The 14,880-nt window shown below is 42.1% G+C and overlaps 1 protein-coding gene across 1 annotated transcript in view; it reads right to left on the reverse strand.

The window, feature by feature from the left end:
- The window catches only part of ryr3 (ryanodine receptor 3), a 167,156-nt gene extending 152,670 nt beyond the window's left edge, over nucleotides 1-14,486 (reverse strand). Inside the window, exon 1 of the mRNA XM_084081907.1 lies at nucleotides 14,347-14,486. Coding sequence (XP_083938033.1) covers nucleotides 14,347-14,394 — 48 coding nt within the window. The 5' untranslated portion in view covers nucleotides 14,395-14,486. The remainder of the gene's footprint in view (nucleotides 1-14,346) is intronic.
- Between the last annotated feature and the right edge of the window lie 394 nt (nucleotides 14,487-14,880).

Consider the following 14,880-nt stretch of genomic DNA (forward strand, 5'->3'; position numbering starts at 1 on the left):
AAGTGAATGTTTGTGTGCATGCATGCATGCATTTGTGGGTGTTTGAGCATGTTTGTGTCTGTGTGTGTGTGTGTGTGTGTGTGTGTGTGTGTGTGTGTGTGTGTGTGTGTGTGTGTGTGTGTGTGTGTGTGTGTGTGCGTGCGTGCGTGCGTGCGTGCGTGCGTGCGTGCGTGCGTGCGTGCGTGCGTGCGTGCGTGCGTGCGTGCGTGCGTGCGTGCGTGCGTGTGTGTGTGTATGTGTGTGTCTCTGTGTGGGATGTCTGCCTGTTCAAATTCAAAGATGTACAACAAGAGGCTTTTTTCTTTTCCAATGCAATTGCTAAAATGACAATCACACCAGTGTGGATTGACGGCTCTGAGAGAAGCAAGTTGAACCTTGCTGACATCGCTTTCAGATCGTTCGAAAGCAGCAAGCGGTCGGACTCCGTGAAACCGTGATGACATGCAATTCCACATCGTCTGGATACTGTCTGTGACAGTCTCACAGAGACTGACAGGAATAGTGTGTGTGGGGGGAATTAAGTACTGCCGACACCGGCTAAACTAATGCCTGATTTATATTTGGTTGCGTGCCATGTCATCAAGCATCAAAAAGTGTGAGCTTGTAAATCTGCTATTTGCGATGTGCAACACCAATGCACAGCTAATTATAAACCAGGCATGAAAACAACTACAACAGCGATGGCCCCGGATGTGCCATCACATATAATCAAATGATATGATCACAACGTTTTCATTCAAATTAAATTGTAAAGATTTAAGTATAACCACACCCAGACATTCTATCTTAACAGAGACAATTTCTCTCTCCCCTCCCTCCCTCTTGTCTCTCTCCCCCTCTCTCTCTCGCTCTCTCTCCCTCCTCCCTCCCTGTCCTCCCTCCCCCCCTCTCTCTCTTTCTACAGTAGGCCCCTGACTTGATCCCAGGCCAGGGAATCTGGTGAATCTGCAGCAAAGTGATCCGCGAGGCACGGCCATCTGCTAGATCGCTAAGGCTTAATTTATACTACGTCGTTATACAGTGTCGCTTGTCCGAAAAGAACAGATCTACAAGCTAAGAACACGTCACACCGATCAGTTGTTTTCAGCAAGCGAAAATATAAATTAGGCTTAACCAGGGGTAACATCATGGTCTATGTATAGGGCTGTGTCCCGGAGGGGGGTGAGTAAGGGTGTGTTGAGAGGGGGGGGGTTAGGTTGGGCGGGGCAATTGGCAAGTGTACAGTGTCAAATAGACCCTGCTTTCTGCCCCCCCCCCCCACCCCCACGCCTTTCCCAGCCTTTCCCAACCAGGCCCTCTGCCATTCCACACTGGCAACAAAACCTCTTGTCATAACCTCCTCAGGGCTTTCCTTGACACTCCACTGGGACATGCAGGTATGCTGCTGCCCTTCTGGAGACCCTTCACTTTTGCCACCCTCCCTTTAACCGAGTTTTTGTCTCTCTCTCTCTATCTCTCTCTCTCTCTCTCTCTCTCTCTCTCTCTCTCTCTTGCCACACGAGCTCTTTCGTTCAGCCCCCCTAACACCCAATGGGTTTTCTAATTTTGTCATGCTACAGACCCCCAAACTGACTTCCATTGGTCTTCGGACCCCATTTCAAATAATTGTGCTCTAGCCTAGAGGCCCTGGTATTATCATTATGGTTTAAATTCGATGACATTTTCTATTTACATTTACTACCATGTACATTTTGTACATCAGAAATAGATTCATAGCGGAAATATTGAAACACTGTTAGAATAGCCACTCATACATTTTCTTATTATTGAACACATTTCGAGTGAATTGAAGTGTAGTTAAATTAAACTACCCCTCATTTGGATGATGACCCCCTGGGACCGACTTTGAAAAACCCTGCCCTAACAGACAACAGCAGGTGTGTGCGTGTGCGGCCCAACGCGCTCACTGGCCGAAACCCGAGAACTCCCAGGGCTCCAGCATGCCAAATAAACTCCCACAAGTCACCCAGCGCTGCCACCGATGTGAACTTGAGAAAAGGTGAATCTGCTCAGTCCCTCAGCGCTGCTATTTTGACACACATGTCGCGCGCATGCTCGGTCAGCGGTGACAGGCCAGACTTTGGGGAGGAAAAAGGCGGCCAATGGTGAAAAAACGGAAGGGGAATTTGAGCATAGAATTCCGCCAGGTTTGTCTCCTTGTTCGCACTCTATCGGGTGCGTTGCCTTTCTAAATGGCTGGATTGGCCTGGGGGTCATGTTTCTCATAAATGTCAGGCGAGGTGATAAGTACAGATTGAGCTACAGGTTTTTAGTTAAGCTTACAGTAGCTGTAGCTAAGAACATAGAGATCAAAGGCCATTGAGTAGTGAGAACCGCAGTCAGATGGAAGCCTGATAAGGTCCTGATGCTGGTGCCTCACACGAAACCTCCATCCGTCTTAAACTGACATTTTACATTTAGGCATTGAGCTCATCAAGAGCCTCTGTGTGACCACAGAGGAAGCTGGAGTTGTACCACACCAACATATCTTGCAGAAGATACATAAGAGGGAAGAATAGGGACAGATGCTAACAAGATGGTAGTTTAAGAACTTAAACAGGTTGTGGGTTTGATGCAAATGAGTCTCTTCATAACAACAAAAATACTGCACTTTAAAGCAGTGGTTCACACTTTGGGCCGTAGTACTGCTGCTTTTCTGTCCAAGTTTACCTCGTCCCTGATTACACACATAGGATTACAAGGATGCCAGGTGAATGCAATTCATGTCCTGGTAGGATGGAATACATGGAGTACTAGGGGAGCAAAGTTAGGATTCATTTGCGAACCACAGTTTGGACTCTGTCAGCAGCACAATATAAAAGCAAGAGAGTGGACTGTAGGGCTCCAGACTGTAGTCAGGCTGAAACGTCGGATCCAACAGCCTCTGTCTACCATGAGGGCCTGAGTGTAAAAAAATAATTGTTTTAATTGACAACGTTCCAACATCCTCTTGAATTAAAAAAGACCATTATCTTCTTAAGAATGGGACAAAAGGCAGACAGAGCAAGGAAACAAGAAAAGCTGAGAAGAGAGAAAGAGTGTAAGAAACTACTGTAATAGTATATCTGTAGTCTAAGTTGAGAGAGGGTGTTAAAGATACAAAGAAAAAAAAGGGACACTGACGTTTTCTATTTAAAAATAACAAAGTGCTAAAAAAGAAAACAGCGGTAGCTCCAAAAAAAGAAACACCTACCGTAACATCAATACACCCAAAGAAGCGAGAGATCGAGGCACTGACAGGAAGAGAGAGAAATCAATGTTTGGCAATCTGCAGAACACTTGAAAGTTTCCTGTGCGCCTGAAATGAAAGGTTTTCCGGAACCCAGGGTCTCAGTAAGAGTAGCAGCTATGTTTTGAGTTGTTGTTACAGAGCCTAAGTGGATCTGGTAGTAATGACAGCTTAATGAGATGTGGGCACAAGACGTATATATCCACCTCTCGCCACCAGCCAGCCATCAAGGCCACAAAGCACAAACAAAATGGTCTCTGTGGAATCAACATGAGGGCCTGAATGGGGACCAGTCCCCTACTATTTCGGATACATTTCATAACTTTATGCAGCATTTTACAGCCCACAGACAAAGTACCAAGGTACATGCCACGTGATCGGGTGAGATTCGTTTCTATGCATTTTTTTCCCTCTCAAAAACACATAGGCCTACATACACATTTTAGTGGCAGCCAATAGAGAGGCTGTCTGGTAATCAGAAGGTCACCGGTCCACATGTATAGTGGGCAAGCCGGTAAGTGTTACAATGTCACAATGTCCATGAGCAAGACATTTAACCCCTATTACAGCCCGTTAAAGACTGCTCATATTGATTTGGCCTATTTTCTTCTTATATTGCCTGTTGCCACAAAATGTCTATTTAAGAAAATATAAGTTGGTACACTTTCTGACAGCGCGAAAGCCGTTGAATCAAGTACAACTACTGGGTTTTACTTTCACATCTTGACCTCCAATAATGATGTCACCCTAGAAAACTTGATGCTTCCAAGGATGTTTTGGAAGAGTTCTCTAGAGGAAAAAAATCACTGTCTCATACACAATTCACGAAGACTAGAAATAGGCCTGCCTTTCTGAATAACACATGGTGAATTGTAATGAAAAATGCATTTAATACTTTGCTATTACTGACGTGTGTGCATGCCCGCGCGCGTGTGCGTGCATGCGTGTGTGTATAGAAGAAAGCTAGCCAAACTCTTTTAATAAAGCACCTCCCACCCAAGCCACAAAGTAAGAAAATCAAATCAAATTCCAGATCACAGACACCAGGAGTTATGCGGCATCAATCTAACAAATTGGATTTCCTTGGCTTAGCTTGCAACCATACCTTGACAGTGGGTCCAAATAACTGCCGACCGCCAAACGGGCCGAGCCGTCCATAACAGCAGCACTGGCGAAAGCTCGCTCTGGCCCAAAGCCACAGCTAGAAGAGGCGTGAACAAATTTCTAATGTATGCAGTCGTGGACAAAGTACTCAACCCCAGTACCCCTGTACAACCCCAGTTGAGGTACTCTAATTAATTCATTAATTGATAACCTTATCGACCGCTTAATTGATAAGCGGCGTTTTTTTAGCACCAAAAGGAAAATTCTTGTCCAAAACCGAAAATGAGTAACATAATTGCCTTGATGTATGTAACATTAACGAGCGTCAACGAGCATCAGCTGGACACACACACACACACACCTCCCCTCTGCAGTGCTCTTTAGTCTCATTTCTCTCCAAAAGCCCTTGAATATATGGTATAATATATGATTAAGAATTACTGTGATTATGGTAAGCTTTTTGATATTTGATATCACACACACCATACCTGTAACTTTACCTAGCCCAAAAAAGAAAAAAATGACTATTTATTTTTCAATTAATTGAAAATCGATACATCTAATCGAGTAAATTCTTGACTGCAATTTATCGACTATAGATTAATTGTTAACATCCCTAACTCCAGGTCAAATATTACTCAACTACAAGTTAAAGTTGCTCAGTCAGATCCTTTACTTGAGTTAAATGTAATAGAAATGTAATGGTGTCAAAAGTACAATTTGTCTTTGAACTGTATAGGCGAGTGATAGTCATAAGCTTTAAAAAATAATTGAAAAGTACAGATACAAAAAAATATATGTACTTAAGTACAGTATTCAAGCAAATGTACTTCATTACTCTCCTTGGGTGGGTGTATTTGGAAGGTGAGGCGTGGGGTTGATAAGCTGTTTCTTTGTGTGGTGTCAGGTGGTGGTGGTGGTGATAAAGCGAGAGAACAATCCATCATTGCTTTATATTCAAGACAAGTACGGCAGAAGCGCTATAGACGGAGAAAATAAAATGAGTGCTGAGATCAGGTGGAAGCAGACAATCGCCCTAAGAATACTTAAACTCAATTTTTCTTCCTCTGAGCTCTCAGGTCCTGACCCAGGACAATAATGGCCTTGCTGTCCACAAAAGCCCCACCGTGTCTGTGAGAGTCAGACACACTGTGTAGGTATCACTGCATACCAAGCAAAATATTGGCGCACTCGTCACACTGCAGAAGGTCTGTGAGGATTAAGTCATCGTTCCTATCCTATTTGCATATTACGAGGACACCAAAAGTTTCTTTCCCAACTTTGCAGTGATGCAATTGGTTGACGGCAGAATAGATTCTATAGCATTTCACAACGGATCAATTGGCACTGTCCTGCATTTGACACATTTTAAAACCTCGCCAACCGAGGATGGACATTGTCTGTAGATTTGTCAGGCAATGAGATGTTATCTTATCTCTGATCTGTTGCTGTTATCAACATTTGCACAGTAAACAGAAAACAGTTAGCCTGGAGCAACACAAACCGACAACAGACACACAACAGACAGATCATATGATTATTTTCCTTAAGTGAAAGACCTTGAGGTCCTTGAGATAATTAGTGATTCAAACGATGACGCATAATCGTGATTCATAATCATAAGCTAACTGATTCTATCAAGCAAACCGTTAATAGCTGAGGAGGAGCCAGGACCAAACAGACAGGCGGTGGTATGAATTAAAATAAACCTGATATCCTTGGGGGGCAAACAAACCTCAGAGAAGCCCACTGCCTGTACCTATTTCAGTCCTGCATTGATTAATGAAGGTAATAATTAAATTTGAGAGCCCACTCACGCTGCCACTTTTGCTGTTAAGAGAACCTGAGCCTCTCATGAAACTTTTAACTTTTTATCATAGTCTCTAAATTGAGTCCTTAATCATACTGAAACAAAGGTCAAAGGCTGCGCTATCGATGTCCTCTTAACAATGCAATGAAGGCTCTTCTCTGGCTAAAGCCATTTAACGGTCCACAGGACCAACACTGTGCAACCACCAACATAAATCATGAGTATGTCATGAGCTCGTCAACACTGCCTCAATCCGGGAACGCGTCTACAAATGTCTTGTAAATACCAACAGTTTTCTGAAAACCCTATGTTGCTATATTAGTGTGGTGCTCAAACCTTTTCATGTCAAGGAACCCCAAAATTATATGTATTTTGAGTCAAAGATGTTCCCTGATATTTGCACAAATGTTTAATATTTTCCAAAAAATAGCAGATCTACAAGCTTGTAGCGCGGCACTCGGTGCCACGCTATGAGCTTGTATATCTGCTATTTTTGAATAGCCAAAGTTTAAAATAAGGCTTATAGCTCAAATCTAAAATGACACAGATGCGTTCCCGGATTGAATGGGTTACGGCTGTAGACATAATGCAAATATGACAGCTCACTGGAACACAAAGGGCCACGGGGGGCACTGAGAGATGTCATACTTTCCCACCTCTTGGCAGCACCTTCACATAAATAATGTCTCTTGTGGCACTAATAATACAACGATAGCCGGCTTTAATGTTAGTTCTGTCTTCCGCATGTAAACTAAGCTCTACTGCCAATAAAAGAAAAGCTTTTATCACATCCAGTCTCTCATGTACAGTAGAATGACAGAATGTGATGCATACATCATATTTTATGGAAGTATAGAAGACTAAAATAGGCCTACCCACAACTTCAGAAATGAGAGATAATAGGATTTTATAACCCAACAACAACAGTACATAAACTATGAACTATTCATATAATACTCAATTGAATCAGCAAATCTGTGAAAGTGCTTTTCCAACATTGTTGCTTTTGTTTACATCTATGCGTATTTAAAACTGTGTTAGCCAGATCATTGCCAGATCATTTTCAGAACATTATAAAACGATTAAACAACTACAAATAGCCTAAGTACTCGTTAGTCCACTATTGCTCTGAGAAGGAACTGCTCTAGTGTGGTGACAGTATTTAATATCCCGCATACAACAGTACATAAAGTATGAACAATTCATACTGTATAATACTCAATTGAATCAGCAGGTCTGCGAAATTGCTTAATCAACATTATTGCTTTTGTTTACATCTATGCATATTAAAATTGTGTTAGCCAGATTATTTTCGGAACATTAACCACATAAACCCTCTATACTTAGCAGGTCAGAGTGACTTATTGTCGGTATCAGTCAGGAACGACGGTGTCTAATCCCATTTCAATGCGCTAGACCCCTGGTGGATGGACTGCTGAGGTGGAGCGCAACACCTACCATCAGCTTATCTGACTTAAAGGGATAGTTCACCCAAAAAATGACTTTTTTTTTTTTTGTCACCCCATGGAGACTTGAATTCATGGATTTTTTTTGTTTTTGTCGCATAAGCAAAAATATGATGACCAGCGGACCGGTAGGCAATGGTTTCGGTAGGAGACACAAAGGAAACTCTTTGTGTCTCCTACCGGAACCGCTGCCGGTCATCAAATTATTGGCTTGGGAATGCGACAAAAAAAAATCCATTAATTCAAGTCTCCATGGTGAGACTAATCGATAGAAAAAAAAGTCATTTTGGGGGTGAACTATCCCTTTAAGTTTCCCAAACCGTGCTACTCATACACTGAGCACTGGCGCTACGCAGAATGCAAGGTTCTGGGTAGAGTTCTGGGTGCACTTTGGCCTTTGGCGAGTGACCTACCAACTGAGCTACCGGCGGACAAACTATACTTAGTAAACTCATAATACTGTACTTGTCTGCTCTGTAGTTCCCTCTACATAAAATCTCTTAGCCTTTTACAGGTTCGTAGATTGTCTATTTCAGTGAATGAGTGGATGCTTAGTGTTCAAGTGCTTAAAACAGTTAAACAACTAAAAATATCCTCAGTACTAGTTAGTCACTCCATTGAGAAGGAACAGCTCAAGTGTAAATCTTGAACAGGTTCACCCATTGCAAGCCGTGACACTGTCACGTCGAAGTTGTGTAAATGATAGGAATAGGGGCAGGCATGCTGTCTTTCAACACTGATGACTCTACTCTGAGTGCTGAGCTGTCAGAGCCAGAGAAAAGACTGAGACCTCTGCCTCCAGCTCGATCAATATGGAAGGAAGTCCTCTTTCAATTTGACCAAGTTAGGGAAGTTCACCTGAGGATGCAGCACACAACACAACACAACTCTATCTCTCTCTCTCTCTCTCCCCCACTGCCCCCTCCTCTCTCTCCCATCTCTCAGTTCACACTGCTAACTTCGCAAGGGTATCAACTGGTGCAATATATCCAACCTGGCAATGATTTGGATTCTCTCTTTTCCTTTACACGGACAACAACAGTTAAGGAGCAATTCAAACAACAATGTCGCTGCTGGTGAGAAAAGCACTATAGAAGACAAATCAACTAATGCTAAAAAGCTTCTTGACAATAAATGTGAGTGACCAAAGAAATGCTGTTTTCTTTTTGCAACTAGTCCCAAACATGTGACAGCTGCCACGTAGAAAACTGATTTGATTGACATATCTAGTAACAAAAACGTTCTTCCTATTTTATACCTTAAATGATTGCTGCTTTATCTTGTTGTTCATACAGACATCTCTCCTGCTGTGTAATTAGCTTGATAGAATATTACTTTGTGCTATTAAGCTGCTGATGTCTAAATCAGTGGCTCTCAAAGTGGGTGCCAGAAAACCCTCAGGGCTCCTTGAGGAGGTTCAAAATGGACCCTTACAGATCTGCAACTGCGAGAGTGTACAAAAGGAACCAAATGAACCTGTAAGGGGAACTCTCAGAGTTATTCGTCCTGAGAAAAAAAAAAAGAAAAGGCTGGATTATCCCCATAAACATGGTGTTAAAGTGCCACTGGTTTTGTGCCGCTCAAGCTGAAGCAATGTGGTATGGTGCCAGGAGACCAAGGGCTGTACTGTATGTGCTGTGGAAGCATCAGCTTTTAAAAGGCTAAATTTAAACCCCCAGAGTCTTGGCCTTGGTATGCAGATGGCTTCCAGAACAACATAAACTCCAAATAAGCCTCGGGGCGGCTACAGGGTGAATAGAAGACTGTGGATCACCTGGCTGCTTTTAACCACTTAAATCCTACATACTTCGTTGACAGGGGGTCCCCCAGGGATCTATACTTGGTCTCCTCCTTTTATCTCTCTGCACCAAATCTCCTCACTGAAAATAGCAGATCTATAAGCTCACAACAAGTCCTGCTGATTGCAGAACTGCTATTTTCGGTGAACGTTTGCCTATTTTTGCACAATGTTCACTTATTAAGAGATGCACCAAAATAGGGACGCTAGGGTTCAGGTAGTTAGGTTAAAGGCTATTGATGTGCATTTAAATACATTCTTGATGGTTACTATAATCTATTAAAAACAACAATATTCATGACTGACAAATCCCCTTTCTGCTGTTTTGGCATTTCTCAGTTCTCCTACAATTCCCATGGTGCATTTTACAGGCAAGCACCAGCCTGGTATGCCCGTTATGTCCTATGGCGCACCATTATATCAACCTGACTTATATATTCTGAACACAAGGCCGCTCGCTATTTTGCCATAAACACGGCAAACAAGGACAATGTTATAGCAACGTGGGTATCATCTACAAACCAGGAAGTAAGGGCAGTAGTTTTTACATTCACCATTCGTAAACTTTTCAGCACAACCACGCAATAATTTCAGATACAGAACACTGCTCGGTGGTATGGCTGCTAATGGAATATTAGCCTTATAGATATCATGTTGAAAATTGTCAGATGGTAGCAGAAGTACTACATTTTACTTGAGTAAAAGTACAAAAGCATTGGCATCAAAATATACTATACAGGGCCAAGGTAAAATACTAAACTTTTTCAAAAATATATAATCTACAAGCTCACAACGTGTCGCATCCCTATGCTTTGTGAGCATGTAGATCAGCTATTTTCAGTGGTTAATGAACATTTTAATCATCTAAATCTGCAAAGTAGCTAGTAACTAACTTAACTTAGCTAAAAACTAAAAGTACCTCAAAATTGTACTTATGTACAGTACTTGAGTAAATGTACTTAGTTACTTTCCATCACTGAAAGTTGTGATAATCTTCAACTGACTTTGTAAATAAGCTTACATTGTACGTTTAGTGTAAATTCAGCAAAGCAGCACGTTCTCATATGAATATACAGTATGACATGCATGACTAAGATGTGTTTTTGTTGTTTTTGACTGTGATCCCCTTTCCCTCAAATAGGAAAACCAGATGGTCCACATGTAATTCAATCATGGCAATGGTAGAAATAGTGTAAGAGAACATTGGTCACCATTTCTAATTAGTGCTGCGATTAGATAGCCTATTACTAACGCACTTGAAATAACATCATAATTGACAGATCAGTGTGAAAAGGTAACTTAAGCATTTAATACTGAACTTAACTTGTAGGATGTGAGGGTCCTTCATTACTTTAACCACATCATCCCTATACTTCTACTTCACCATATGACAAGTAGACGAAAATGGCCGATCTGCAAGCTTCACATGCGTCACATCGCAACGTGTTGCTATTTTCACTACTTTTTGAACATTTTAGATTTTTTTGGAAAAAAATCTCCTTTTTTTATTGCTGCTGCTCTTGCATTTTGTGCTGGAGAAAAAAATCATAATCACAACAAAAACAATAAGATAATCCATCTTGAATTCTTCTGAATATTTTTTCTTTTTACCTCTCTCAATTGAACACAGTTCACTCCTTGCATCAAAACTTGCATCTCCAGAGACCACAATGGCCATGACATACGTATCTACAACATCTTTAAATTCAATGCTTAATAAATCTATCTGCTGCCACGACAAAATCTGATGCTGCTGAATAGGTACAGCATTACATGGTAAATGAAAATAATAAAACAAACACAAAAGCCACATGTTGAGCTGTCAGAGACAGAGAGGATTCAAGCAATGAAGAATATAGATGTGCTTCTCGATCTATAACATCAGGATGTGTGTGCAAGTGTGTGTGTGTGTGTGTGTGTGTGTGTGTGTGTGTGTGTGTGTGTGTGTGTGTGTGTGTGTGTGTGTGTGTGTGTGTGACGTCAAGAAGCAATAGTGACCGGTGGGGAGGGGGTCAGGGGGTGACATCAGGAAGCAGGGATAAGCGATAAGGGGGGGGGGGATTGAAGAGTGTGAGGTGCCTAACATCAGCAGGGATAAGCAGCATAATCCTCTTCACTTTGCGGCAGAGGTGTGATACATTCTCCACTCAATTGCTTTACATTATGTCCTTTTGATGGACAACTTGTCATCACCGCCAGCTCACCCAATGTTACACTTCGACAGCCAGGTGTGCCTCATCACGTTCCAGGCTGGAACTGAATAAGGAGGATGTCTCTGGACCACTCCAATGTTATGTTAGCTATAACCAATATCATACACCACAGCAGTTGTGATAGAGAAATTTCAGCAGATGTGCCTCATGTATTTCAGAACATAATTGTCGCTGTCGGGCAGAAAACTTTTATCATCTTTTTTTCCCCTTCTCTCATAAATTAATGCCCTATTTCATACTCTGTCGTGTGACATTGTCATGTAAAAATAGCAGATCTATAAGCTCACAATGTGTCGCATAGTGAAGAGTTGTGAGCTTGTACATTTGCTATTTTAGTTATTTTTAAAGTTTATTAGGGAAGTTTATGTGTGGGTTTTGTATTTAACCAATAAAAAGTATTGACATTAGATCCATTGGAACACAGCACAGGTTCTTTCTTTTTTAACCATCTCATGAAAGGTTTTTGGACCTACAAGGTTTCTGCCTGACAGTGGCGACATCTGAGCATATGATTTCCTCTGAAATGTAATTTGGAAACATTGGAGAGAAGAGGGCTCTGCTGTTTGGTTCTGTGTAAAAGAAAAAGCGGCCCTTGCTTTGCCAATGGCACAAATAGAACTACACCACCACTAAAAACCTTACGTTTCTATTCTGGACTGAAACAAAATTAGCAAACAAAATGATATGTGTCAATATCAGTTTTTTTAATCTTTCCAATAACTGCAATACAAGTGGTACACAAAGCTCATTGTAAAATCCTAGACAGATTATCATGTGGTGTAGGCTCTACATTTAATTGGAGCTTGGTGCAGGCCAGTGTCAATGTGTCACAACTACGTTTCTTTTGTGAATCAACCTTGACAACAAACCTATGTGGTCATAGGGAAGCCCAATTGCTGTTGTCATCAGATAATCAAGATGCCATTGTGACAGTGGCATCTGAAAGGCGTGGGTCAGCATATCAACAGCATGCTGTTGTTAAACACAGGCTCCTGTCTGTCTGTCTGCCAACCAGCCCAGCCTATAGCTCCCTCAGGGCTTCCGCATGGGCCAACATCTCAGGCCGACAGCAATCAATAAAATAATTCACTGTGACAGAGGCAGGTACAGGTAGGCTACGCAGTATTTTCAGTTTCCTGCAGAATAGTTCTATCTCCTGTCGTTGTTCGATTGCAATGCCACTGACAGCTGCCACTGTTTCCCACACAAATGTGTCACAACCCTGGGGCTGAGCCAGACTTTTGCAGTGTTTGCTTTATTTAGATACAGGACTCAAGAGGGTGCAGAAAGACAGGAGACTGAGGGAAGACATGTCAGACAAGATGGACTAGCGACACAAGAAGCATGTGGTTAGTGGCTGCACCGCTATGCAGGCACCCCAGCCTTATGTCACTGTCCCAAAAGGTCTGTTATGGAACTGTTATAGCTTGTTTTGTACATCAGAGAGATACTTGAGTATCCAACTTTACAACAAACATCATAATTTTGACTTAAAGCCTATTCCATATCTCACATTCAGACAAATATAGCTTACTGGTATTATATTTAAACCAACATTATGAGAACGACTTTCAAAAACCAGGCCCATCTGAGGACCATGCACCAACTGCAAATCAATGTGTTTAGTCATGTAATGACCTGTTGATTAACGACTGAACTTGGGGGATAAAGGAAAAAGTCTCCTATGTCAAAAATCTGTCTCTGTGTGAGGCAATAATTACGTGGTGGTCACCCCACTGTGTTAGCTATTCCCACCACACCAACATACAACCTGTCATAGGCTATCATTTACAAGCATAACTGCTGTAGCCTACATACAGTACTAACCACATCACTGCAAGCAATCTGCGTCAAACAACTAAAATAGTAATGGCAAAAGGGTGGCTGGAGTGTGAACACAACTTATTGAAACTCTTCTACCAACCGCACGAAATTCATCCATAAAAGTAAAAATAGCATTGCCTGATTATGTAAAAGGAAATAACCCATGTGCAGGGAATGAAATATCATGCGCCGAATAGCATTTCACCCACACTGCAACGTAGTACCACACATAAAAAAATAACTGTCTGACATATATATCAGAAAATCAAACCTATAACCTATAGCCAATAAAATGACAGGAACCTTAATGTGTTAACCACTTAAATTTCAGCATCCATATTGTGGAGAAAGCTTTCGCTTAAAATAGCAGATCGACAAGCTCACAAAAACTTGAAGCTTTCCCCACAATAACCGAAAATATACCAGTATTAAGACCTGAGGGACTCAGGTTACCCATATGGGGTTTAAGTGGTTAAGTGATTCCGCCCTTGCACCTGCAGCACATGGAACTCTCATTGACATTCCACAGCTCGCTGGAAGGAACTCTCTCGACAGGACAGGTGCTCTGAGGGCAAATATGCCGCTCGACTCCGTCCGCGCTGATGGCTGTTCAGACACCTGCGACAAATTAAGTTCGCCAGGCGGACCCCAAAAAAAATGCATAATTCATGCGCAGCGGCAAACCAGAATAAATAAAAGCAAACCGTGTTTTTGCAGGTGGAAAAAAATAAAGTTCAAAATATGTTAACTTGGTCTAGATTTGGCCATTCGGTCCGAGCACTAATAAGCTATTATTGGTAGCGGACCAAGCATAGGTTTGTTCATGATATAACAACGGCATAGAACTAAACAGTGCATGTCTACACGCTGAGCCGCGATAACGAATAATCTTTTTTACTTACAGTTCTCAAGAACTGAATCTCATCTTCCCCTTCTCCGCCCTCAGCCATGGCTGTGCAAAAGGAGCCTGCTTAGACTCTGAAAGCCACTGACTGATCGGCAGAAACGCGATGCTGTTGCCCCTCAAGCCGATATTAGCGTAGAGCTCATCTCACAGCCATATAGGGCAGACCGGGCAAGCCCACCGCAGCGCACCGCTGATTGTCACTCACTCTCTGCTCCGCGCACCCTCCCTGTCCTGGTCCTGCACCCTGTGGGTGCCAGCAGCAGCAGCAGAATAGTGCCTGCATGCGGACACACAGAGTCACACAAACAGTACAGCGCTCATCGGGAGCACAAGAGGACGAGGCAGGTGATGATGATGATGCTGCTGCTAGATTACTCAAAAGTTTTACTTTTAAGTAGTAGAAATACTCTGTTACACAAGGAAAAGTGCGGAATTCAAAATGTACGTAACTAAGTAAAAGTACAAAAGTAAGTATTGGTATAAAAATGTACTTAAAAGTAGAAAGTACTCGTTATGCAGAATGTCCCAT

Source organism: Gymnoscopelus microlampas (assembly GCF_963454915.1).
Source record: "Gymnoscopelus microlampas genome assembly, chromosome: 16".
NCBI lineage: Eukaryota > Metazoa > Chordata > Actinopteri > Myctophiformes > Myctophidae > Gymnoscopelus > Gymnoscopelus microlampas.